The sequence below is a fragment of the Nothobranchius furzeri genome, chromosome 12, assembly GCF_043380555.1.
Source record: "Nothobranchius furzeri strain GRZ-AD chromosome 12, NfurGRZ-RIMD1, whole genome shotgun sequence".
In the NCBI taxonomy this organism is placed as follows: domain Eukaryota; kingdom Metazoa; phylum Chordata; class Actinopteri; order Cyprinodontiformes; family Nothobranchiidae; genus Nothobranchius; species Nothobranchius furzeri.
In genome coordinates this window covers 56,964,230-56,989,714 of record NC_091752.1, presented here as the reverse complement: position 1 = coordinate 56,989,714, position 25,485 = coordinate 56,964,230, and the positions used below count along the sequence as shown (strand labels likewise).

General features: G+C 39.5%; 2 protein-coding genes across 6 annotated transcripts; one reads left to right on the top strand and one right to left on the bottom strand.

Moving 5' to 3' along the window:
- Nucleotides 1-1,647: 1,647 nt before the first annotated feature.
- Nucleotides 1,648-3,176, top strand: si:ch211-139g16.8 (immunoglobulin superfamily member 6). 3 transcript variants are annotated; one of them, XM_054750575.2, is made up of 6 exons: nucleotides 1,648-1,744; nucleotides 1,826-2,140; nucleotides 2,214-2,311; nucleotides 2,409-2,459; nucleotides 2,663-2,770; nucleotides 2,881-3,176. In XM_054750575.2, the coding sequence occupies exons 1-6, from the start codon at nucleotides 1,693-1,695 to the stop codon at nucleotides 2,953-2,955; spliced, it is 699 nt and encodes a 232-aa protein (XP_054606550.2). In that variant the 5' UTR covers nucleotides 1,648-1,692; the 3' UTR covers nucleotides 2,956-3,176. The 3 variants fall into 3 exon arrangements, with proteins under 3 accessions (XP_054606550.2, XP_015801108.3, XP_070398843.1); XM_015945622.3 differs by having other exon boundaries at nucleotides 2,877-3,070; XM_070542742.1 differs by having other exon boundaries at nucleotides 2,663-3,045.
- Nucleotides 3,177-6,541: 3,365 nt separating this feature from the next.
- On the bottom strand, nucleotides 6,542-25,475 carry mfsd13al (major facilitator superfamily domain containing 13a-like). 3 transcript variants are annotated; one of them, XR_001571823.3, is made up of 9 exons: nucleotides 25,385-25,475; nucleotides 24,883-25,079; nucleotides 11,604-11,918; nucleotides 11,098-11,526; nucleotides 10,085-10,239; nucleotides 9,915-9,998; nucleotides 9,036-9,179; nucleotides 7,437-7,551; nucleotides 7,054-7,192 (listed from the first exon to the last, which is right to left on the bottom strand). XR_001571823.3 is itself a non-coding variant. In XM_015945623.3 (8 exons), the coding sequence occupies exons 2-8, from the start codon at nucleotides 25,045-25,047 to the stop codon at nucleotides 7,051-7,053; spliced, it is 1,434 nt and encodes a 477-aa protein (XP_015801109.1). In that variant the 5' UTR covers nucleotides 25,048-25,079; nucleotides 25,385-25,475; the 3' UTR covers nucleotides 6,542-7,050. The 3 variants fall into 3 exon arrangements, 2 of the variants coding, with proteins under 2 accessions (XP_015801109.1, XP_015801110.1); XM_015945623.3 differs by lacking the exon at nucleotides 7,437-7,551 and having other exon boundaries at nucleotides 6,542-7,192; XM_015945624.3 differs by lacking the exon at nucleotides 7,437-7,551 and having other exon boundaries at nucleotides 6,542-7,192; nucleotides 24,883-25,057; nucleotides 25,385-25,458.
- Between the last annotated feature and the right edge of the window lie 10 nt (nucleotides 25,476-25,485).

Below are 25,485 nucleotides of genomic sequence, written 5' to 3'. Positions count from 1 at the left end.
TTCAGACAAAGCTAAAAATGTGGCTTCAATTTCAGGTTTCCAAATATTAAAGGGCATTTCCAACCTATTTTCCCACTCACATCTTTAATCTGCTCATATTTTTAAACTACAACACCTGGACCACCTGGGGTTCGTGATCCACCAAGGGTCCCCACCAAATTTGTGGGAATTCATCACATGCAAGCACGTGTGATTTTTACCTTGAAAGGCGCTATGCAAAAGATATTTTCTTCTTCTTCTTCCACAACATGTTTGTGCTGAGATTGTGAGGTTTCCACACAGCCAAGGGATCCTCCAGGACAGAAGATTGGGAACCACTGACCTAGACTCTCCAAACCTGGACCAGATTCTGCTGGAGTGTTAGCAGAATCTGTTAAACATATATGTTGTGATGTTTAAAATGGATGTAAAGGGTTAAAACTGTAATTTGATGAGTGAAAACAGTGGGTGGGGGGGGGGGGGTGTGTTTTGTTTTTTCATAAATGTGAGAATGAAATTGTGTTAAAATAGAGAAAATGTTGAAATGTATCTTGCCTGACCGGGCAGATCTCGGGTGCTCAGCCCCCCTAAACCTGATGCTAGAACCGCCCCTGTCAGCAGGTAAATTAAAAGTGTGATTGACGCAACACAAAAACAGTATTTTAATTTTTCAATCAAAGTTGATTATAAAAATACCAACAATGTTGTTTTAATTGTATTTCCATTGTCTCAATATTCAGGGTATTTTCAAATCTTCCACTATCCTTTTGCTGCCATAGAAGGTGAATTAGATTAATTAAATTCTATCTGTACATTAACCCACGACTAATTTTTCTAACTAATTGTTGTGTTTTATTAAGTCAAACTCATGTTTTAAGCTCAAATTATAACAAAATCACATGTCCAGACTTATAAAGCTTTAGGCTTAGGGAAACCTAAATGATTCTTTAAAAGGTCATGAATAGCTATTTCACTTTTGATTAATTCACCAAGATTTTCAACTTCCAAGCATTTTTATATTTTTGTATTTTCAGTCCAGTTGTATAATTTTAAGATAAGATAGATAAGAACAACTTTATTTATCCCGAGGGAAATTGTTGTGTCATGTACATGCTCAAAGCAGTAGGAGAGACAAAGGAACAGGTGAAACAGATATAAGATATTTACAAGATGATCAGGTAAATGTTACTCTAGTGACACACAAAAACAGATAAAACAATAAAACTTTGAAACTTTTTGCAGCTCAATGTAAACATTTAATAGTTGTAATTTAGGCTCAGATCGAAATAATGGTTTTAATATGGATATGAGGAAAGCTCGGCCATGTTTCTATTTCTTTACAATGTTGATGATGTCTGGGAATATTTTAAATACATTTATGGCTTTCCCACATTGCCCCATCACCTGTGCACAGACACTTGCACAGTTGACAGAAACCAACCGTCCTGCTTTTAGTGTGATATTTACATCAGACAAAATCATACAGCTGACAACATTTATACCAGCACGATTTATGAGAGAACTCAAAATATTCTTTTCCAACTGATTAAATAATAAAAATAATCTGATAAGAACTCACAATGTTTAAATTTTTTTCTTGGAGGAGGAAAAGGGGAAGTAGCTGTTGAGGAAGTGAGGTTAGAGACGTGTTACCATGCTTTCAGTCTTTCACATCACCTCATTCAGGAAATCATAAGCTGTGGAGCTTCAGACATGGAGGGCTTGCTCTGGCTGTCTCTCCTCTTCACGCTGCTCCCTTGGACAGGTAGGATATCTGTAGCTGAATTCTGTAACTGCTTGGAAAATTAAAATAGTCTGTCTTTCAAAATAAAACTTTTTGTTCCAGAAAGCAGAGAAGAGACAGAAGGCTGCTTATCACAGCCACACAAGGCCATCTGGCACAGAATAGGACAATCCGCAGTTCTCCCCTGTAACAGCAACTGTTCAGATCCACACCAGCATTATCAATGGTTTGTTTTCAAAGAACACCACCACTTTCTTCTCACCTTGAGCAGCCGCCACAGCCTTCATGAAGCAACTCTACACATCAAGTCTCTTAACGTCAACGACAGCGGGATCTACTACTGTGCTGCAGAGTCTAAAAGTGAAACAAATTGCTGCAAACAGCACATAGGAACAGGAACAACTCTTGTTATAAAAGGTAAAAATGTGTTAACTTTAACTCATAGATGGTTCTGTACTTTATTTAAATAACCAGTTTTTATCTGTTTTAGAACAATTTAAAATAATCATGAGAAGCATTTATCTGTGGGTGTTATTCATCATCTTGGCCATCTACAGCATCGTGATAGTGGTACTTATTCTAAAGAAGGTAAATCATGTCATCTAATTGACTGTTTTGTTCACATTTAAGGAAACTCAAACTCACAACATCAGATTTTTATTCAGCTTATTTCTGTATTTTCCAGCATGGATGCAGCGTTACCATCTGCAAAAAGACTTCCAAAACTGAAATTCGGGTAGAAATCTCCTCTTCAAATTTTCATAATTTGTTTTCTGTGAGAACATTTTTCATTTTCATAGAAAAAACTCCAAAAAGGAACAAGAGTCAGCAAGCTGACAAAGATTCATGAACCAAAACCAAAAATAAATCAGTTGCAATTCTTCTACGAAAATCTTTCTTCAAGTTTTTCAGTAAAACACCCACTTACTCTCCAAACAGAACAGTGTAAGGAAGAAATCTGAGTTTCGTGATGTGCTGCAAGAGCTACACAGCAAAGGGAACTTTAAAAAAGGCAAACGAACAAGAGGAAATCATTCTCAAGTTGAGGTAAATTGTGTTGCAGCACGTTGGAGTTTTTACTCAGAGACTGCAGGAACTTCTGCAGTTGCATTTCTTTATCACATGTTTCAAATGAGTCTTATTATCCTTCTAGCCAGAAAGCAGAAACATTTCCACTGATGACATCTACCAAAATGTGTAGGAGTCATCTGAGAGTGTTAAAGAAGAATTAAAGAAGAATTCCATTTCCTGACAAGAGCAAAAAAATCAGCAGAACGTCTGACTCAGAAGACCGTGACAAAAAAGCCTCAGTGCCGAGTTCCCTTTCTCGTCTGACTTTTGACCTTGGCAACATTACACAGAGCTGCATCGCACCTTTTTCAGCTCATCCATTTATCTGCATTAATGACGATGCAGAAAATGTTGAAGGTACAGCCACGAGTTGTTATTTTTAGCACTGTATGCAGTAGTGTTGTGCCAATCTCCTCGTAACACTTCCTCAAACTTTACTGAAGGCCATCACCTGCTGCCTTGGAAACTAGCATTCCTCGCTATGTCTTTTTATCTCAGAATTATGAGGAAAAAAAGTCAGCATTCTGAGATCAAAGTCATGATTCTGATCAAAATAAGTCAGAAAGCTGAACTTAAAGTTAGAATTTTGAGGGAAAAAAGTCAGATTTCTGAGAAAAACGTCAGAATTCTGAGAATCTCAGAATTCTGAGAAAAAGTCACAATTTTGAGATCAAAGTCAGAATCCTGAGAAAAAAGTCAGAATTCTGATAAAATTTTCACAATTCTGAGAAGAAAAGTCAGATTTCTGAGAAAAAAGTCAGAATTCTGAGAAAAAGTCAATTTTGAGATCAGTCAGAATTCTTAAAAAAATGAAGTCAGATTTCTGAGAAAAAGGTCAGAATTCTGAGAAAAAAGGTCAGAATTCTGAAATCAAACTCAGAATTCTTAGAAATAGTCACATTTCTGAGAAAAAGGTCAGAATTTTGAGAAAAAGTCAGATTTCAGAGATCTAAGTCAGAATTCTGACTCCTTCTCAGAACTCTGATTGTAATCTCAGAATTCAGACTTTTTTTTCTCAGATTTTGACTTAAATCTCAGAATATTGACTTATTTTTCCTTTGAATTCTGACTTTTTTCTCAGAATTCTGACTTTTTTTTTCTCAGAATACTGACCTTAATCTTAAAAATCTGACTTTTTTCCCTCAGAATTCTGACTTTCTTTCAGAAATCTGACTTCATTTTTTAAGAAATCTGACTTTGATTTCAGAATTCTGACTTTTTTCTCAGAATTCTTAAATTCAGAATTCTGAGAAAAAAGGTCAGATTTCTGAGAATAAAATCAGAAATCTCTTTCCTTTTCTTTCATTTTTTTTTTAAAACTTTCAGGGGCCCTATCCTCTTCTTTAGTGGATGAGGGCGGAACTGCAATTTTCACCCCAGAATTGCTGCCTTTAAAGAGGCAGTGGCAAGGCCCCTGTTGAAGAAAAGTAATTAGATTTTAACAATTTAAACAAATTCTGACTGGTATCTAACTTATCATTTTTAAGTACATTTTTAGATAAGCTTATTTTAAATCTATTTAATGATTTTATTAACATTCACAATATCCTAGAGAAATTTCAGTCTGGATTTAGGGTGAACCACAGCACAGACACAGCCCTTTTAAAGATTTTAGAGTAAACAATGATGTCCAGAGGGTGACAGTGTTGGTTCTACTGGATCTAAGTGCTAGCCTGGCCTGCCAGACTCCTCCTGTTTAATTCTGCACAGAGAAAGGGTCTGGGAACTCTCCTATTCAAATAACCCCACTCCCTGAGAATTCTAACCGAGCCAATCAGTGCTGGGTATCGTACATCACACACCATAATGCAGAGTTTGTTTTACTATTTTTACAATTATATTGATCGCTATTTATTTATCTTTCTTTATATTACCTCTTGTAATTTTATTCCTTTACTTATTCAAATACTTAACAGAGTTTCCTCTGTGGGAGTCTTCCGTCTCAGGGCCGGTGGTCGGCAGCAGTGGCCTGGGTGCTCTTCAGGTAGTGCTTGGGTGTAGGTGGGGGCCCTCGCTGTCCCTCCTCTGGGTGCCCTGTGTCGGTGCCCTGCTGCTGCCATGGATCTGTTGGGGCAGACGGTTCCCCTGATGGCATTTCTTTACGTACCTGACTCATCTGAGCTCAGCCCAGTGTTTACTTATGATCTCAAGTGTTGTGTGTGCATGTGGGTATGTGTGTGCATGTCACTGGGTTGGGGGGAGTTTTTTTTATTTGTCTGACATTTGTGGGTTATGTGGGGTCTTTTGAATCTGTTAACATTTTTTGTATGAAAAGCGCTTTATGAATAAAGCTTGATTGAGAATTTTGGGGACTTGAATACAACTAGGGGGTTTCTCAATGTCAAGATGCCTGGCCTTGCGAGGCCAGGCGCCTTGCTAACAAGGACACTGTCCTTCCTTGGTCCAAGAAAACGGTTAAATGGAACAGACTAGCATCATGTGACCGCGGCTTCCACGGTGTTCACGAAACGTCACGTGACACGGGATATAACGTTATATTTTATATGTTTTAGTTTCAATATAAATAAATAACGAGCTTATTACTTTTTAAATTCTGTATATGTTTATTAAATTAAAAATATAAGACAGATCCTGAGACGCTCCTGCCTGACATATTTATTTTATTCACGGAAAAAAAATCAAGACTAGTGGTTTCTCTTGGCGTTCAGTTTATACATTCAAACAGCACAGCACTCTATTTAAACTTCTTACATGTAAATCTGTTATTTGTCCATCCATCCATCCATTTTCATCCGCTTATCCGGAGTCGAGTCGCGGAGGCAGTAGCCTAAGTCGAGAGGCCCAGACTTCCCTCTCCCCAGCCACTTGGGCCAGCTCCTCCGGGGAAATCCAAGGCGTTCCCTAGCCAGGCCTGCTCCAACAGCTTCTGGCATTTTTAAAAAGTATCCCAGGGGCATGGTAAGGGTCGGAGATGTTTAATCTATTTAATTTCTGACTATATAAAATGATTCATTCGGTTTTTAAGTGTTAAGTAAACTCAGAGTAAAATCCAAGTCGATCCTGTTCATTTTGTTTACCTTTGTTGCCTGCCAACATGGCAGAGCACTGAGAGTCACTTGATGTCCGGAGCTCTATAGATAACTTCTTTGGATCTAAAAAAAAAACATCTTAAATTAGCTGACTTACTTTTAAACTTGAAAATTGTCCCCGAAGTAGCTGCCGGCTTCTGATCCGCCGTATTTTTGAAAATACCGCAGTGTATTCTGGGTAATTTTTGACCAAGGCTAGGCTACAAGAAACCTCCCATGTATCCTTGCTCAGCTAGCTAAACGGCTAATAAATGGAGAACACACACCACGGTAGAACATGAACATTGGAACACGTCTTGGCGGCTCCCGATGACGAATCTCCTAGGCAACCGGGGCGGGGCCAAGACATCAAGGCAAGGTTCCTTGGCATTGAGAAACACCCCTAGTAATATTTACAAAGTGCTCTAAAAATGAAAAAAAAAAATGCATGATTACGATATAGTTCTTTTTTTATAGATGGAAGCAAAACAGTGTTTCTGCCTAGGCGAATCCATTATGACTTTTACAGTAAATATGATCTTATATTGCAATTCAAATTGTCTTGGCAACTTATCTTTTCTTTACTAAAACAAGTTCCACACTTATTGTAAAGTTCTTATCTGTCATTCAAGCATGTGTGACATTTAATGCTGCTGCTACGTGAAGCCTGATCCACCAGTGATTAAGCTCATCACTCCGACAACACAGAACAGTGCCAAAAGATGCCAACATTTTTAATCAGAAAATATGTTGCTTTACACTGAATTAGATCAACTTTGATTCAAAGGACTGCTGAACTGTAAACTTAAGTAAAACTCTTAATAATATCCACAGCAGGTTTTACACTTCAACATTGAAACAAGTTCAGTTACTCTGCGGAGTACTTCCTGATGCACTAGCCCTGTTTCAGGTTACAGTACCATTCTGATTAACACCAGGTAACTCAAACACAACAGCAACCCTAGAATTAAGGAAAAGCTACAGTCTCTGTAGTAAATAACCCAGATCAACTTTCTGGGCATTAGGAGGAGACTAACCATCACCTGGGATCCACTCTCTTCTTTGTGTAGAAAATAGAGGTACCCCGTTTCATTTTTATCTACCTGATGTCACCAATCAGCTGTCGCACCAAGTTGATTTACAGCTAAAGAGCGGAAATTGGTTCTGAAAATCTTTAATAAAGTCTAAACTGGAAAACATTCTAATTTATTGATCAGAGAGCAGACGCTAGCTGTCGATGTATTTAGTGTCGACTGTGTGACTATTGCGGATGGAGAACGGCCTCCAGGCCAGGACTTGTACAGCAGCAATGCACATGGGAAACAGGCAGACCAGGTAGAACATGACACCATGGAGGCTTTCCAAAGAGCTGAAAACAGAACACAAAGGTTTCAATGTTAATTTAATTAATCACACCTTTAAAGATTTTTCCTGTTTCTGACATTAAAGCTGCTATAGCGAACATTCAGAACAAGCTAGGTTTTGAACGCAAACGCAGTCACATTTATGCCTCCCCTCGGGTATCTTCCCTGAGATGCTCCTGTCTGAACCGGAAATGTTGTCTGTGACTTAAATAGCAGTGTTTCCCTCTAGCGCAACTGTTACCACCTTACCCGCTCTTATGGCAGTGAAACCGTCCACGAATGTACACCCCCCTGCTCTCATGGACAGCACATGGCAGCAAAACGGTCCTGAGCATGCACCTTCAATTATTGATGGTGAGACTGTCTAAAAGCAGAAATCCAGAGAGAATAATGAATATTTTTAAAATAAGATGGCCTTACCCTGTTCTGTGATATAAAGGCATTCTTTATTTTTCCTATGCTTCTCCCCATTCCCATAGAGTCCCATCCAATTTGTTAAAAAGTTAAAGTCCCACTAGTTGTCACGTGTGTGTGTGTGTGTGTGTGTGTGTGTGTGTGTGTGTGTGTGTTTTTGTGTTCTCCGCATTTGACGCACACTCCCTTGGGGAGTGGTGAGCTGCAGACACGGCTGCGCTCAGGAAGCATTTGGTGGTTTAATGAGCAAATTGCCAGTTAGAGCCTCCTTAGAAAAACTATTTAGAGAAACATAACGAGAACACGTTATTAAAAAATGTACACACAAATACATTTTTTAAGCTTTGGGAGTTGTTTTTGTGAGAAAATGTTTTTCTGCCAAACCAGACGTGATGCAGGCAGAGAGAGTTGTTAGTTTGATCAAGAGAAAAATATGGATTTTAATGCCGGCTCTGACACAGAGGACACTTTAATTGTTTACAATTATATTGATGGTGGACCAAAAACAGTTATGAGCCTGCTGCACGCCCCAGAGAGCAGAGGCAAGCCAGAGGGAGAAATGATGGCCAAAGGAGAAAGATTTAGCTGTGGTGTCAGGAGGTTCTGTGGAGGTGTCTCGGTGAGTGAACAATGCTAGCTAGTTAGCTAGCTAGCTTAAAATTGTGTACTAACATCACAATGTTTAACAGATTACTGTCACGTACCTGTCAAATAAAATAGTATTGGTCAGTCAATATAATATTGATTCTTGATAATAATAAACTATAATGAGCGTTTGTCAGCTGTTTCATACTCGTTAATATCCGTTCACCTAATGTAGCTTAGCAGCGACTCTGAGCTGGTTCTGACCCAGAAACCAGCATCCCCGGCTCGCTAGGAATTTTTGAAAGCTCTCCATCCGCTTCTGGACCTCAGCGCGGACCTCCCTGACCTGGTTCGGATGCTGATCTGGACTCTAGAAGCCGGCAAGTATTTTTCTAAACACCACCATGGGGCATGTTGAACTCCCATCACATCATTGTGATTGTAATCCTCCGGTCTGAAGTGTACCCCACAAACAACCACAAACAAACTGTCCACAGGCACATTATCTACATTTAATTTATGTAAATATATATTAGTCTTGTGGCATCAGCTGAAACCAGATCACCGGTCTTTCAGTCTCACATCTATAGTTTTCTTTGGGCATTAGTATGTTAGCCAAGCAGTATTTTGTTTTATGAAACCCAAAATAAAATTCAAAAAGTATGAAAGAATGAAAAAAGCAAACATGTTGTGGGATTTACACTCAAAACAACTAACATGGGTTTTTTAAAAAGTGACAAATAAATGCTTATGTTATTAAAAAGCAACCATCCATCCATCCATCCATCCACTTTCGGCCGCTTATCCGGGATATTAAAATGCAAAAAGAATCAAATAAAATCTCCACACCTTGGGCTTGATTTCTGTCCAGCTTCTTTCAGCTGTTCGTATCCAAACTGATTCAGGATGGTGAGAACGATCATCGGAGCCAGGGACTGAGCCGGCTTGGTGAACAGAGCATTTGTTCCAAACACCATGGAGGAGAGAGGAGAACTAACAAAACATGAAGGCAATTAAATTCATTAGACTGAGAATAAATATGCTGTTTGGGGATGAATAACAACATTATACATAAAGTGTCAGGTGCTATAAGTATCTTGCTTGGAGTGGAACAAATTCTACACCAAGTCAAACAAAGAGAATTTACTTTAATAGTGAATTGATATTTATATTTAGCCCTAAAGGACCCGTGGTGACACTGGTGTCACAACCAATTTCAAACTTCTGCAAACTTGCTTCTTGAGTCAAATTGTCAAGTTTGAAAACCCCAAGTGACATTTGGTCCATACATATTTAGAAAATAATTAAACTTCATTTTTAAATTTAATTCTTTTTTACATTTTGATGCATTTATTACAATCTGTTTTCTAATTCAAAAGGGGTTGGGTCCTAAAGGGTTAAATATAAAAATGCAAGCTCACTAGCTGGCTTCAGAAGAAGCTTTTTAAGGTACAAAATGTCCCATGATTGTCTAAGATGCCATTATTATAATGGTGGTCATATTAATGGGCCAAATTTCTTCTGAATGGATTTCCAATAAAATTGCTAAATATAATGAATGATTATTTCTGTGATGGAGCTCATTTTCCTGCATCTGTTCTTGCTGCAAAACCAGTTGCTCTTACGGGACATTTTAAAAAGTTGTGTTCAGTCTTAGTCCATATTTTTCCATTTAGCACTTCTCAAAATTATAACCATTGCAAAACTTGTATGACCATTATTGCGTACCTGCGTTTGTATTTCTGCAAATCTATGTCAATTATATCAGCCAGTGGCAAACCAAAGAGGCTGAAGGCTGCTTGTATTATAACCCTGGAAGAGGGACAGAGGAAATCAATTAGATCTAATGTTTTCAATTAAAAACAGTCCCATACAGGATCCCATTCAATGCTTCTTACGTGCTAATAGTGAGAAAAAAAGCCAAGAAGTAGTAGTGCTGAGCACCAAGAAGCAGCATGACTACTGCCATTCCAGCTTCTAGGTAGAAGGTGAAGAGGATGATTTTGTAGTAGCCGAAATCCTGCAGCAGCCTCTGGCTGCTTAGCACGAGGAGCTAGGGAGAATAAGATGTGTCACATAATGAGCCACATAAATGAATGATGATAAAGGGATGTTCTACCCCTAAGTAAAATTGTCTCTATTGCTATATTCCTCATAGTTAGATAAGTAACCAGCCCAGTCATTCTTCTGATCCGGCAGTACTCTTTTGGCTTTAGCTTAGCGTAACACAATTTAAGTGAATCGTACCAACTAGCCTTGAGTGTGAAAAAGGTCATTGTGTGTGTGTGTGTATTTTATGGTAGTTCGCAAACAAAGTGTGCATTTGTGTCTATGGAAGCAAGTGTCTTTGGGGCGGCTGCGTCGTGTATGTTCACTTTTCAGCAGAAGCTTACAGCTATGCTTTGTCATAAAGTAGTCCCAAGTCTAAAATGGTGCCTGTGATTATTTTGTGTTAGTTATTTTCAGTTGCAGTCAATATAATTATTGAGGTCACCAAGCAGAATCAGGATAACTATTGAGTCATTTTAATGACTTTTTCACACTCAAAGCTAGTTGGTGGTACCATTCACTTACATTGCTTTATGCTAAGCTAAAGCTAAAGGATTACTGCTGGATCAGGAGAATGACTGGGCTTATCTATCTATGGGTAATATAGCAGCAAATAAAATGTTACTTTGGGGTGGAATATCCCTTTAAGTAGTGTCTGTAACATTTTAATTAGCTCTAATTAGATTGTTCTGGTACAAAAATGCATTCAAACTGATGAAGACGTTTATTTTAAAATGAGCACTCACATTCTTTGAGTTTGACAAGTATGATGAGTAAATTGGTGGAACTTAACTTAAAACTTGGGCTTTTCAGTTCACGTTGGATGAAAAAAATGGCATATAAATGGGCTTTTAATCCCTACCTGTGGTAAGATGAATCCTGCTCCATACATGATGCTCTTGGCCAGTGATGGAAGTACGTCTGGAGGAATCAGGTGCTCCGTGAATATCATGGTGAAGTTATTAAAGAAGGCCAGCATGAAAACCTGGAAGAAATTCATCAGCACAAACAGCTGGAAGTCCCTGTTGGTGAGGATCTGCCACGTCATCGTCTTCAACGTGGAGAAGGAGCACCCCGTCTGATCCACCGCCTGGTCACTAGACCCAGGAAGGGCCGCCTCAGATGCTTTATTATCAAAGCGGGTTTCACTGTGGAGGCCTGTGTAGATCATGCAGATGCAGCTCAGAATGGCAATTAGCACGGTGAAGGTCTGAAAAGCTGGAAAGTGTTCCATGTTTTGGGACACCATGCCACAGAAGAGGACACTGGAGGATCCGATGAGAGAGGCCACCTGAGGAAAGGACCACGGTAGACTTAGAAAGAGAATGGATTCACTGGAAAAGTGCAGGGAAAAGATGATGTCTGTACCTGATTGTACTTTATCAGCCTCAGTCGGCTCTGATGATGGCTGGAAATCTCCGCAAATAAGGCACACTGTGCAAGCAGCACAAAAGTCAATAAGGCATCAAAAGCACACAGTGCTACTGTTAAATGTAAGCCACACAACCAATCATCAGGAGAGTATGATCGCCATGGAAACCAGGCTAGAAGAAAAGCCAGGGAGTAGAGGGGGGCACCATATAGGATAGAGAGGCGTCTCTGGGAACAGCAGGGAACCTTGGAGTTATCTTGCAGGTATCCAAAGAGAGGGTCGTTGACGGCATTCCACACCATGTACACCACCTGAGAGCAGAAGGGTCACCACAGGTCTGAAATCAACTGAATGGGCTAAAAAACTGCTGTTCTTTGCTCGTGTAACAAAATCAAAGTCAAAGTCATTTATTGTCATTTCTACCACATGTGCAGGACATACAGAGAAACGAAATTGAGTTTCAGCACACACAATTCAAAGATCAGACATACGTGGGTAAGACACATAACAAGAATTGGTGACTGCGGTCATTCGCAACATGAGTCGCGCTACCTTAATAGATAGATGAAAAGGGTGTCATAAGCATTGAACAAATAAACATACGAACATAATACAAGGGTAATTGAAAACATAAGATCATACAGTGGACAAAGTTCAATGAAACAAGTACAAATGTGTTATGTAGGAATCAGTCCAGAGTCCAGGGAAAAGATGCACAAAGCAGAAAAACAAGTTTGGGCTTTAGGGCTGGTCATGGTCTTTAAGGATTTGGTATACTGATGAAAATCATTCTTAAAGTTATTGAAGGATGGGACACACTTTTGTATATATTTTTTCCTATGAATAAAATGTTTGGCCAGACAGATAATGATATTAATACAAAGTTCTTCATTTTTATCTTTTAAAGACGGACTAAAAGTTATATGGTCTCTTGACAGAGAAGGTGGCGATGATGGAATCTTGCTTGTGTAGGGTTTGGTAAATTGAGTGCTTTAAGAGCTCAATATATATTACCTCTACTTATGACCAATAAGCTGTGATACTCTATATAAATATAGAATATCAACCTGCTTGGTCTTTACTGTGCTTAATCCGAAGATTCTAGGATTCTTTGTTTTATTCAGGGATTGTAAACACTTCGTTTTGATTTAAAGAAAGAGTCAGGTTTGTAAAAGTAAGATTCATTTTCCAAACAATTAAAACATGACAGGTTAACTAATATTTACTGTGATGGATGAATCTAGACGTAGCATATGGTGCCTATGTGCGAATGCGATATTATCAGAACTTCCGTATCTAGGAAAGCTGAGTTCTGGAAGTAAAATAATTTGGTTTGCCTTAAGCCAGGGATTCCAAAAGTGTGGTGCGCGCACCCCTGGGGGTGCGCGAGCTGCCGCTAGGGGGTGCGCGAGGTGAAAAGTGTAATGGCTGCAGAGCTCAGAGAAGTCTGTCATGTCACCATTAGCGTAGCCAGAAACTCATTTGTGAGTGGGCCTAAGAAAAAGTAAGTGGGCACAATAAATGTAATTGAAAACAAGTATATTTTCACGCGTGTGCCCTCCACATGTGCCCTAGCTTCATAATAATAATGCGCCAAGCTTCAGCGCTCTGGCCTGCGCACGCCGATATGTTTCGTGTTTGATCATTTTTAACGGTGTTGGAGGAATCTGAAGGTGGTGAGTCATTCTGGCAGATTGTAATTGTAAAACATTGTAGATGTAACTAAATAAATCAAGGAATGATTCCCATTCAGGCTATTAAAAGCGTGCTGAAGATCTGAAGTTCAGAGTGCGTCTGTCAGAGGTCAGACGCGTTCCAGCGGAACCACGGCTCACGGATGCACATGTGAGCACATCTGGACTGGGCAGAAGTTTAAATAGCGCCAATAACGAGACGCGGTGACTTAAACGCTACAAGTTGTGAAGCGCGTTCCATCCGCGAGCCGCATCACCAAGCGGAAAGTGAATGCGTCAAGCATAAACCAAGCCTCATGGAGCTGTGCCACGCGCACACACACACACACACACACACACACACACACACACACACACACACACACACACACACACACACACACACACACACACACACACACACACACACACACAGATCAACAATGTTTTGTTTAACTTTGTGTGGGAAAATGCCAAGAACGTTAAGAAAAAAATCTGTTTAATCAAATTAAAAAATATATATAAAGTTGTGTCTGGTTCTAGCATTTCATATTTCCTAGTTCCTACTGCATGAGTTCAGATGTATTAATCCATGCACTCAAATATTAATGTTCTGATTTTATTGAAAAACTTGTTCTGTAATAGTTCCTTTACTATTGTGATCAAAAATATTTAATCTCAATTCTGAGGCTGCTCTGTAAATAGTTTTCAAATAAACAATACACATAGCAACTTCTGATCAATCCATATCAATTTCAGACTTAAAATAATACATTGATGTAAACCACGCCCACTTCCGGTTATACCACGCCCACTCCCGGGTTATGCCACGCCCATTCCGAGAACAGATACAGATAATTTAGTTGGTTGAACAGATACAGATACAGATACAGATAGTGGTGTACTCGCTCATCCCTACAAGACAACCTCAGAAACATGCCTTCTCAGACACTGGATGCTCTGATCTGGGATAAAGAAATATCTGTTTCACACGTTTGGCTTAACTTTAACTTTGTCCTTGTGTGAGTGTAAATGGTGATGGCCTTGTCATATCAACATTACTGATCCATCTATAAATCAATGTCATCATAACAAAACATTAATTTCAAACTTCAGTCATTCAAGCACAGATTAATGAAAGAATTTCATTATATTATAATTATTATAAGTAACAATAAACAAACGTTTATTTAATGATTATTTAACTTAAGTGTTTAATTTATTAATATTAACATTTAATTTAAGAAATCATTCTTTGATTTAGCGACTAATCCGAGCTGCGAGTTTTCACTTATTCAGAGGCATAAAGAATCCTGTAGGACGATAAGGAAAGCCTTGAGGAGGCCTTGAGAAGGGAACATCATTGTTGACAATACGTTATCACGTATCAAGTTATTACCTTCAGAGCTGCAGAGAGGCTCTGAGCTCCAGCTGATGGGATGAGGGCAGGCAGATTAAAGGGAACACATGCAGTCTTGTGTCTCCATTTTGACCAGATATTGAAGAGTTAAACTGTACTTAAAAACTGACCATTGATGGACATTACACTTGTCAACCAAGTTCGGAGTGGTAACCAAAAGTTACGTATCATGGTGCAAAAAAAAGGTGGTCAGTTGTTTCAATATCCAAATCACAAAAAATGCAGACATTATCATTAATGTTAAAGCGGTTCCTCGGTAATTCTTTGGAAGGGTATATGTTATTCATAATTTTATAGTGTTTCTTTTGCTTTAGGGGCTATAGGAAATGATGGAAATTTTGTTCTTGCCTTAGTAATAAACTCTTTATCAAATTATTTATAATATTGTTTTTACTTTGTCTTTCCGGGAACAGCCGATATGTTAAACATTTTCTGATCAAAAGATTGTTACTTTTTTTAATCAAGAAAATTATTATTTTGGATAGAAATTTTAGGTAGGAGTGGTTGAATCTTCTGATATTTTACTATATTTTGGGTAAGAAGAATAAATGCAGGGGGAGAGCATTATGCACTTGTAAAAATTCCATATAGGGTGGACTGAAATTAAATTGGTGCAAAAATGTTGACAATTAAGTAGATTACCTTCATTATCCATTAGATGAGTTATAAACCAGATACCTCTATTAAACCATTCTCTAAAAAATAAAGATTTATTGCAGTGCAGAACATTTCGGTTTTTCCAGATTATTGTAGAGTGTGGTGAAAAATTATGTGTATATTAATTTCCAATATAATAAGATTTGTTTATGGATGTCTGATAATGTTATGGGAAGTTTGTTAATTTAAAAGTCTGAGATGAGTAGTACAGTGGTGTGAAAAACTATTAGCCCCCTTCCTGATTTCTTATTCTTTTGCATGTTTGTCACACAAAATGTTTCTGATTATCAAACACATTTAGGTTTGGATTTTGTTCTCTCCCTAAATAATAAAAACCATCATTTCAAAACTGCATTTTGTGTTTACTTGTGTTATCTTTGACTAATGGTTAAATGTGTTTGATGATCAGAAACATTTTGTGTGACAAACATGCAAAAGAATAAGAAATCAGGAAGGGGGCAAATAGTTTTTCACACCACTGTATGTTCAAACCACCAAGCTGACTGAATAGGAAATTGGGGATACAATACCAAAATGAACTATAGTGTTTAATCCAGGATTTTAACGACTTTATTTTGAAGGTGCCATTAAGGCAGTCTAGATCAATAACTTTAAGGCCGCCATCCTCTATCTCCTTGACTAATATGCTCATTTTAATATACTGTGGCCTGTTTCTCCAAATGAAATTTAAATTAATCCTATTGAAAGATTTTATTGCATTGCTTGAGATAGCATTTGAATAGAGGGGGAAAATACACCTTGAAAGGCTTTCCATTTTTGTTAAGTAAATTCTGCCTAATATTGATGTATCCCTTTGAAGCCACAAGTTCAATTTTTGTTTGCAGTCTGATGGACTGAGACTGATCTCAGACTTAATTATACAAAATCAAGTCTGGATTAATTCTCAGTTCTGTGAAACCAATTCATACCTGCTGCATTCCTTTGTCTGCATCTGTGTGTGTGACTCTGTTGCCCGTGAGGTCGTACATTTTCTGAGCTGGTTCAGTCCCACGGTTCTGTTGCAACCTTTTTGACTTCCTAAAATGGGAAGGGGCAAGAGTGGTGTCTCTTATCTTGGAGAAGAGTCCAGGTGTAAATGAGCTAATGGTGTAAATAAACAGATCATGTACTTTTAAAATTGATAAACCCACTAACTAGCATGAAGGAGAAGATTTACTGTTCCTCCCCAAGATGATGTAATCCCAAGGAGAAGAGGATACACGTGACCAGACGTTGAGCTCCAGAAGCAGAATGGGGGTGTTGCCATGGAGAAGCAACCCGTGAAGAATGCAGAGGGGAGGCTGGACAGAGTGAATAAAAGGAAGCTACTGAGCTTTGTGGAGAGAGCTTGATGGGATGAGTGAGTCAGTCAGTCATGGACTGAGCCTTTTGGAGAGGGGCTTGATGAGTGGAGGTTGAGTTGATTTGGGGAAGAGAGTTTTTTGATCTTGTCTGTGACCCGCTGCGATGGGATTTTCATCTTTTTTTCTGTTTGTGGAATAAAATTTGTTTCTCACTGCGAGGAACTTAAAAAGAATCCACATTCTGGGGGGTCTCCTCCGTCGGTAATCTACGAGAAAGATGAGGCGCTGGTTACCGTATCCCATCTCAAAAGGTTAATGCTATTTAGCTTGTTAAAACCATCCTTTTGCTACAGTTTAAATTGTTTCCTCAGCATAAAGGAACAGCTGTTTTGACCTGAGGCTTACATGAGCCAAAGGAATAGAGCAGGGGTGTCAAACTCAAACTCACAAGGGGCCGAAGTGAAACTCTGGGACGGAGTCGAGGGCCAAACTTAATATTTTTTGAAAAAGTGACGGCAAATTTGCACGTTTTCTTTATCAACATGTATGCAATTTAGAACCTTTAAATTTGGAAACAAACATATTTCTGCATTAACACTGAATGTGGAATAACCAAATTACACATGAGCAAGTCAGTTTTAAATAAAAGGCATCAGTGGTATTCATTACTTGTGGTATATTCAGCATTTTTAAAATCTATTCAGGATTTATGTTTTCTTGTTTATTCATTTTTCTTATTTTTATTCTCCTTTTTTCTCCTGTAATACGCGTCATCGCTGCTGTGACGTCTAGCTTTCCCCACTGAGGAACAATAAAGGGATTTTCTATTCTATTCATCTATCTGCAGCCTTTCCACTTCCTGTTTACTGTAGGTTAAATCTTTGCTCACGTGCCAACAACAAAATAAAAATATCATTTTATCTTAAATGAAAATGCAACATCTCACCTGTTAACTTTCATGTTTTGGAGCAGAAAAAGAGCATAAAACCAACATATTTAAAGCTCAGTTTGTTCCACTGGTTTACTGTGATGCTCACCTGTTCCAGCCAGATACCTGCATCATGGGGTTGATCTGAGCTGAGGAGGAGACTCCTGTTGTTTTGTTCATCTTCATCATAATAATGACAACATTAGATGACAACAGGTGCTCACATAGGTTTGTGCTGATGAACATGTCTGAGCAGCTTGACCACGTTGTTGTGTGTCGGGGAGGAAACACAACCAGAGCCGTGCTGGTTTGAGCGTGTCGCTGCTCGCTGGAGTTATATCAGCTCTGTCTGGACGTTAGTTTGAAAACTTTCTCTTTAAGTCATGAACACATTACTGAGCGGCTAGAATCTCCGTTTCTGTGCTTCAACGTCAGAAAACAGCTGAGTGAACTCGGCGCTGAGTGAGAGGAGTGTAGTTTGTCCGAGACAGCGGAGCTGCAGACACCCAACTACCTCTGACTGCCTCGGCGCTGAAAAAACACAAAGGAGGGGGCGCGTCTGCTCCGCGCTGGCGCCGCAAAGCATCATGGGAGTTGTAGTCTTTGCGGTAAAATCGGCCAGCGGGCCAGTTTTAATATATTTTTGATATTTATCTCGCGGGCCACATAAAAATGCTCCGCGGGCCGCATCTGGCCCGCGGGCCTTGACTCTGACATATGTGGAATAGAGAGAGTGTACTGGTGTAATTGAAGTCTTCCTTTTGTCTACTTAAACGTACATTGGTCAGAATTAGAAGTCCTGGGTAATTTGGTGATTGCTAATCAACTCTACATAGTTAAAGGGTGTTTATTGGCAATTAATGTCACGCCCACTACACTGATTGCAGGCCAAACCTGAGATTTTAAAAACATCTAATTAAGAGTGGAGCTAGTCCAGCAAATTGGCTTGCAACACAGTCTTTCAATTTATTTTCAATGTTTAATGTTTAATCAATTTCCGTCTGGGATTAATAAAGTATTTTTGAATTGAATTGAATTTAATTGCTGACTCATTTGATAATCATTAGGCAGTTGGATGGCGAGGTATTTAATGTGTTTTGATAGGAATAGTATTGTGGAGTGCAAAAAGTTCGCATTTATTTAGGTTTAAAACTAACCCTGACGCTTTGGAGAATTTATTAATAGTATGTATAGCATTAGGAATCTGATGCCCATCTTTCAAAAATAATGTTGTATCATTGGCTAACTGGCTAATGATAATTTTTGTACCAAAAACGTTTAGAGGTTTTACATTTTTGCAGTTTTTAACGTGAATTGCTAACAACTCTGTTACCAAAATAAAGAAATACGGTGAAATAGGACAACCCTGTGGAATACCAACGTTGACATCAAAGTTAGGAGTAGAACCACTTTAGAGGATGACGCAACTATTAATATATTACTAGTAACAAATAAAAATGACTAATGTCAGTTCATGGAAATGTTGAATTTGAATTTTCACCAAGGACATATTATTTGATCTTATTATTAGAGATATGAGACAGAATTTTCTGATTTGAGATTAAGAGGCTCAGTATTGTGTAACCTTTAAAAACTTCATTACCCATGAGGCTTAGCGTGTTTCCCAGAAGGCTTAGCAAGAAAACGAGGAAGTGGGTTGAGTTCGAGAAAAACTGGCGCTAAGTGCAGACGTGATTTTCTTGTAAGGTGTTCTAATTCACTAAAGTTTGAGTTCAACTGCAAGACAAGGTCTCGTCTCATTCTTTATTTTGAAGAAGCTCTGTTGAGCTACAACAGACGTGCCATGGCTAAAATATACCGAATCACCCCATTGTTGAGCTCAAAATGAAACATCATCTTCTTTTGAGTAAGTTTCCTGTAAAAACAAAAAAGGTATTCTTTTCCCTTTTAAAAATAAAAAGATTCCTTTTCTTTTAGTTACATCTCTTAAACCCCTTGTATTAATCGATAACAGAGAAATGTCATTTTTAAGTGTGAACATTAACAAATAAACAAAATAGAAATAGAACTAGAACAGCCAAATGCAAAATGTAAGAGGTGTAAATAAGAGTGGAATGAGCAAACGTCTTATAACATCAGGATAATTAACTGTTGGTTCAGCAAAGTCATGGTGTCACCCTTTGACCGTTGATGTAGGCATAGAAGCCTTTAAACATTGTTTTAAAGGCCCTTCTTTCTTGCTTCATCTACTTTTGGCCAAACCGCTTTCCTAGCTTCTCGATAGGGCTGCAACAACGAATCGATGAATTCGATGAAAATCGATTACTAAAAGCGTTGGCAACGAATTGCGTCATCGATTCATTGTGTTGCGCAACTCTTCCAAAAGCCCCCTCCCCTCCCGCCCGCCGTTGCGCGCAGACCGGTGGAGAGCCGGCAGGTGTTTGTAAGAGGAACATGGCAGAAGCAGCGAGACCCCAAAAAAGTTAAAACTTCTAAAGTTTGGGAGCATTTTCAGTTAAATCAGGCGAAGACATGCAACGTTTGTAGGTCAGACGGGGACACACTGGCCGCGGAAGCGCTGCGAAAATGGGACCGCCTTCATTCGGCGCCCTTGTTAAGCTATTCTATAGACCACATGGGCCGCCGAAGCGCCGCGAATCGCCTCGCGCCGGAGCGCGCCGGCGCTCCAGCCCGCGCCGTGCAGCGATCATTTCGGCGTTGGCTCTATTTTTTTCGCGAGCCGCGGGTGAATCGCGTCAATTCTGGCAGGAAGTCAAACGTAGACATAAGAGGCAGGCCGGTAAAGTTAACAAAATAAAGCATTTCAAAATAAAATTCCGCAATAGTCAAATGTGTTCGTAAACAGACACTGCAGAAAAACCACACGAACACGCACACACACATACACACACACATCGAACTTGTGTGCGTGTGTGACCACGTGAAGGGGGGAGTGGTTTTGGGTGTCTTTTCACCGGAGCAAACAGGACAGAGAGGCAGAAAGTCTGAGGCAAGCAGTTAGGATGGATGACTTTAAATTAATTATGGAAGTTGAGAAACACAAGGAGCTGTATGACCCCCGAAAAACATGATTGTTTACGTACCCATGTCGGAAGAAACTGCTAGGATACAGCTGCAGAATTGGAGCGGGTTCCAAGAGATTCAACTGGCAGAAACAACTCATACCATAGGTTCACACACACACGCGCGCGCGCGCGCGCACGCGCACAAACACTCAAACGTAGGAAAAGAGCTGAGAAAAGGCAGAGAGGAAATGGAGGACACCAAGTGTTTAAAAGAAAAACTACAGCTGAGCCGAGGCGCGCCTCGACTGGGGCGCGTCTGATCTGAACTGAGGAGCGGCGAGCAGCGGCCGAATTTCGTGAGCGATTCGCTTCTCGGCGCTTCGCGGCGCTTCCGCGGCCGGTGTGTCCCCGGCGTTAGCATGGCACGGGGATACTACGGTGATGATGCAGCGTCTTAAACGCAAGCATGTCAGAATCATCAGCGAGGAAGGAGAGAGCTCGGTGTCCGGGTAAGTTAAAAACTTTTCAAAAGTGATTCACCCAAGCCCCGGATTATTACACAGGCTAGACATGCCCTAAGCTCGTAAAAAAAGTCTATAAAATTGTAAGCGCGACGCTATTTGATAGTCGGGGGGGGGGGGGGGGGGGATCTCGCGCCGCTGCGAACCGGTTCCGCCGTCACATTCCCGCAGAAACTGGTTGATCACACCGGGGCCAGACTACTAGCATGTGGTTTTTCAACCACAATGTCCTCAGAAGCAAAAACGCTTTTAAAAGGGAGGGAGGAGTCCTAACTGTTGCTGCAGGCGTGTTGTGTGAGAGTGCAGTTATATACTGGTTAATATATTTTTGGGTTCAGTTGCTTTCATGTGGCCTAATGCGAGTCTATTTGGGATCATTGGAATGATCAGCAGCATTTCTTGATGTGACTTTATGGCAGTTGCCCAGGGCATCATCGCAAGGAGGATGGCATTCATTTACTTTTGTTTTATTTGGTATTTTTCAGTCATTTTTGGAAATAGTGATTAATTTTGATTAATTCACAGCCTATGTTTAATTACATTTAAAAATTAGTTGTTTGACATCCCCATTTATAATAAATGTCTACAGATGAGATCAAACAAAACAGATGAGAATTGCCCTTAAAGAGCAAGTCACCCCCAAATAAACTTTTTTTTGCTGATAAACTAAATAAACGAGTGTCTAATCGTGCTGCAGACACGTGTCGTCAATAATTTGGCACTTCAGTGCATCTTAGTTAAAATTTAAATATTCTGCCTAAAACTGGCAGTGTTGTGCCGTTGTCAGGTAAAAACTCTGCACTGTATTTTAATTTAAATCTGCCACCGCTATTGGCTAAGAAGTATGCTATGATGTAAACTGGTACATTATGATGTCACAATGCTGTCGTGAGCCTGAGTGTGTGTGTATTTGTTAGCGGCTCCGCCCTCTCGGTCTGCCAGGCAACAGCATGTGTTGCATTTTTCAAACATGAAGCGGGAGTGGAGTTAGACTCTGGTAGGGGTTGACTTGCTCTTTAAGCTGTTTAATTTGGACCAAGCATTTTAGGTCACAGATAGATGTAGCTTAGGGTCTCTGTCTATACACCTTATAAGACAATTTAGGTGATGGCATGTTGTTTTTCTGCTATTGAACTGTTTTCTAATAATGTTGTGTTTAATAAAGTGAAGGAAGGAGAAAAATAACGTTTCCCTGGCAGTTTTTAAAAATGTCCCTATGTAATCCGATTAATCGATTAATCGTGTCGAGACCCCATCCGATTAATCGATTATCCAAATAATCGTTTGTTGCAGCCCTACTTCTCGATCTTCTTTATTGAGATCTTCAGCAAAGCGGAGATTGAGGCTCTCGCAGATGTGGTGATTTTTCGTCGCTCCCTGGAGATCATCTCTGAATCTCCTACTGGTGAACTGCAGGATGATCTGCCGAGGGAGGTTGGAACTTTTCCCGAGGCGATGCACAGAGTCCAGAATGAAGTCAGTCTTGTCCCTCCGGTGTGGAATAATCTTCAGCAACAGGTCGACCGTCAGCTCTCAGATGTTTTCATTATTTTCCTCTTTAAAACCAGTCAAACATAAGTTCCATCTCCTTCTGTATCTCTCCAACTCAGCCGTTTTCTGTTCCAGCTCCATGGTTCTGCTCATCATTTGGGTGTTTCATCAGCTCCTTGGTCTCTTTCTCCAACTGTGAGCATTTTTCTTTACATTCTTTAATCTCATCTGCATTAAATCCCACCGCTTTAATTATATTGGCGATGGCTGATCTGTTTTGCTGTGGCTCTGTTTTGAAGTCGGTCATCGTTGTTTGAAGAGCTTTAATTTCATGGAGGATAGCGGCATTAGTAACTAGCTGCGAGCTGGATTCTGGAGAAGGAGACTCACATTCTGGAGGTTTAACCTTCTTTGGTGGCTGGGGAGGTTTTGATGGCGATAACAAAATGTTTTTGGTGCCTTTGTGGACAGTTTCCATGTCTTCTGAGGCACAGTAGTTATGAGGAAAAAAAGGTTTAGCCTTGATATTAGCTTTAGTGTTAGCCTTAGCCATGTGTACCACGAGAGGTTACCTAAAGTTAAAAAGATGATTATCTTGTTTGTTCAGGATGCGGCCTTTATTTTGCCGATTAGTAGAGAGGACTTATCATTCAAAACTGTCTTCCAACGGTTTTATTCGGGGGTTTGCTCCTTAAAATGCTTACCGCACTACCGACTCCTCCGCCATCTTACAGGTGTCTGTACAAGATCTGCTCGGGTGCAAAATCGGCTCGGGGTCTGTCGACGTCTAAGTAGTTGATTGGCTGAACATGAGCCTTACGGAATTACGTAATCACGTTACGTTGTTATCACGTTACGTTGGTCCAGGCAAATCTTTGTTGGAAAGATGGACAACTTTTACAAAGAAATCCATCATTACCTCTTTGAAAATACACTTTTAGCATTGAGCTGCATGTATATTAGGGCTGAACGAATAACTGCATGTGCAATTAAATTGCGATGTGACAAAAGGAGATTTTCTAATCGCAAAGGCTGCAATTTGGCAGCGAGTGGTTAGCGCAATGCTAATATACATGGAAAAACCCATAGGAATGCTAATGCTAATATCACTGATTACATTATTACAAATTATGAATTAGAAACGTGCCAAATAATTACATTTGGAGTCTAATAGAAAGTAAAACTACCATCAATCAAATAAGTACAGACAGGTATTTTAGTAAAGCCAGAAAACTTTTAACTCCAGAGTTTTGGCTAGCAGCTATGAGCGTAACTGAACTACGCATGGACAAGACGTCAAAAACTCTAAACACAAAATACTTCAATAAACGGGACACTCTTCTTTCCTGCAAATACAATTTCACAGGTGTTGCTAATACCTATGATCCTTCAAGGGATGTGCTCAAAGAGGAGTTCAACATTATGAATAAAATATAGTGTTTTATTTTACAAATACCATTATAAACACAAACTTACGTCTTAAGAAACATTATTTTAATAACGAAACTGCTAAATTCTTTCCAACAGTATAGATGTGTAGTGTATTTTGTCCGAGTGGGTTTGCGGTACTTTGACGTCATCGGCAGTCGAAGGACCCTGAGCCGATTTTGCACCCGAGCAGATCTTGTACCGACACCGGAAGTCCCAGCAAGGTGTAGCTATTCATTTCTATTTTTTTGTTGAATTAGCAGACTTCATGCTTCCAGGGCACACTGCTGCCCTCTGCTGGTTCTTTCAGGTTACAGTCATAGTCCAAATGGGTGGAGCTCGTATGTCCCTAAACAGCTACTGTATTTTAAGATGGTGGATGACCATGGAGCCTCGACCACAGTTATGTATATAAAATGTATAATTTCAAGTTGGAGGAATATTTAGAATTGATGTTGGTGAGAAATATTATTGAAAAAGGACAAGTTTGTGAAATGGAAACAGGATTTGATAGTAAACTGGTAAAAATATCACACACTGGGCCTTTAAGTGGTTTATAAATAAAGCATTCTTCTGAAAATGGATAGTGACAAAAAATTGGTGAAAAAAGGAGTCAAGATTCATAGAAAAACTAAATAACCTTCATTAAGCCTTGAGAATTACTGATTGAGGACATTTAATGAGATTTCAAGAAAGCCTGCAGCTTGGAAACAAACAAAAAAATGTAGACTCAAGACTGACAGTCATATATTATATCTGATCAGTAAAGTGCATCCACTTTTAAGAAAATAGCTTATTTACAGAAAAAGACAGCTTTTAAATATTTCATATTGAATTTTTTCTCAAAATAGATGGACAGTACTCACCTGTGATTGGTGGAATGCTCCTTCAGATATCTTGTACTTATTCAGAAAGAGCTTCACATAATAGAAGCTGAATATATTGTTGATCATGCTTGAACCCAGCGTGGTCATGGCAAAAGCCAGGGCTGCATGGTTGATCCCAAAGGACGTCAGGTGTCGGGCGATCATGTTCACGCTTCTTCCGGGGTACGAACCATAGACTGTACATATACGAACACACAAACACACACACACACACACCACAGTGCAACCTTAAAGCTACTTCCTAATCACAGTGCAACCTTAAAGCTACGTCCTAATCAACTAAATGCAACACAAACGCTGCTGTCGTCTGTCATTGTAGATGTTACATTACATGCAATTAAAATCAGTAAATGTTACTATGGCACTAGACAAGTTTCCAAAAAAAAACGCGTTTATATGTTAAACGGTTTTAGTCTACGTACTCGTGTGTTTATTTTATCAGTCACTATCAGCATCAGTATTCACTTAGTAAAAAACTTACCGAGGTCGTAGGAAATCACGGAAAAAGACAACTGCACTAAGGTCCTGCCTGACTAGATTCTTGCGCTGCAGCGTGGGGGCGGGGTTTTAAGGTAATAAACA

Excerpts from the sequence above, each read along its gene's own strand:
- si:ch211-139g16.8 (XM_070542742.1), top strand. The coding sequence starts at position 1,693 with ATGGAGGGCTTGCTCTGGCTGTCTCTCCTCTTCACGCTGCTCCCTTGG. Across the intron at positions 2,141-2,213 it reads AACAACTCTTGTTATAAAAG|AACAATTTAAAATAATCATG; the intron begins GTAAAAATGTGT and ends TATCTGTTTTAG. Across the intron at positions 2,460-2,662 it reads CTTCCAAAACTGAAATTCGG|AACAGTGTAAGGAAGAAATC; the intron begins GTAGAAATCTCC and ends CTCTCCAAACAG.
- mfsd13al (XM_015945623.3), bottom strand. The coding sequence starts at position 25,047 with ATGATCGCCCGACACCTGACGTCCTTTGGGATCAACCATGCAGCCCTG. Across the intron at positions 11,919-24,882 it reads GAGCATTCCACCAATCACAG|GTGGTGTACATGGTGTGGAA; the intron begins GTGAGTACTGTC and ends TTCTGCTCTCAG. Across the intron at positions 7,193-9,035 it reads GGACAGAAATCAAGCCCAAG|CTCTTTGGAAAGCCTCCATG; the intron begins GTGTGGAGATTT and ends TTCTGTTTTCAG.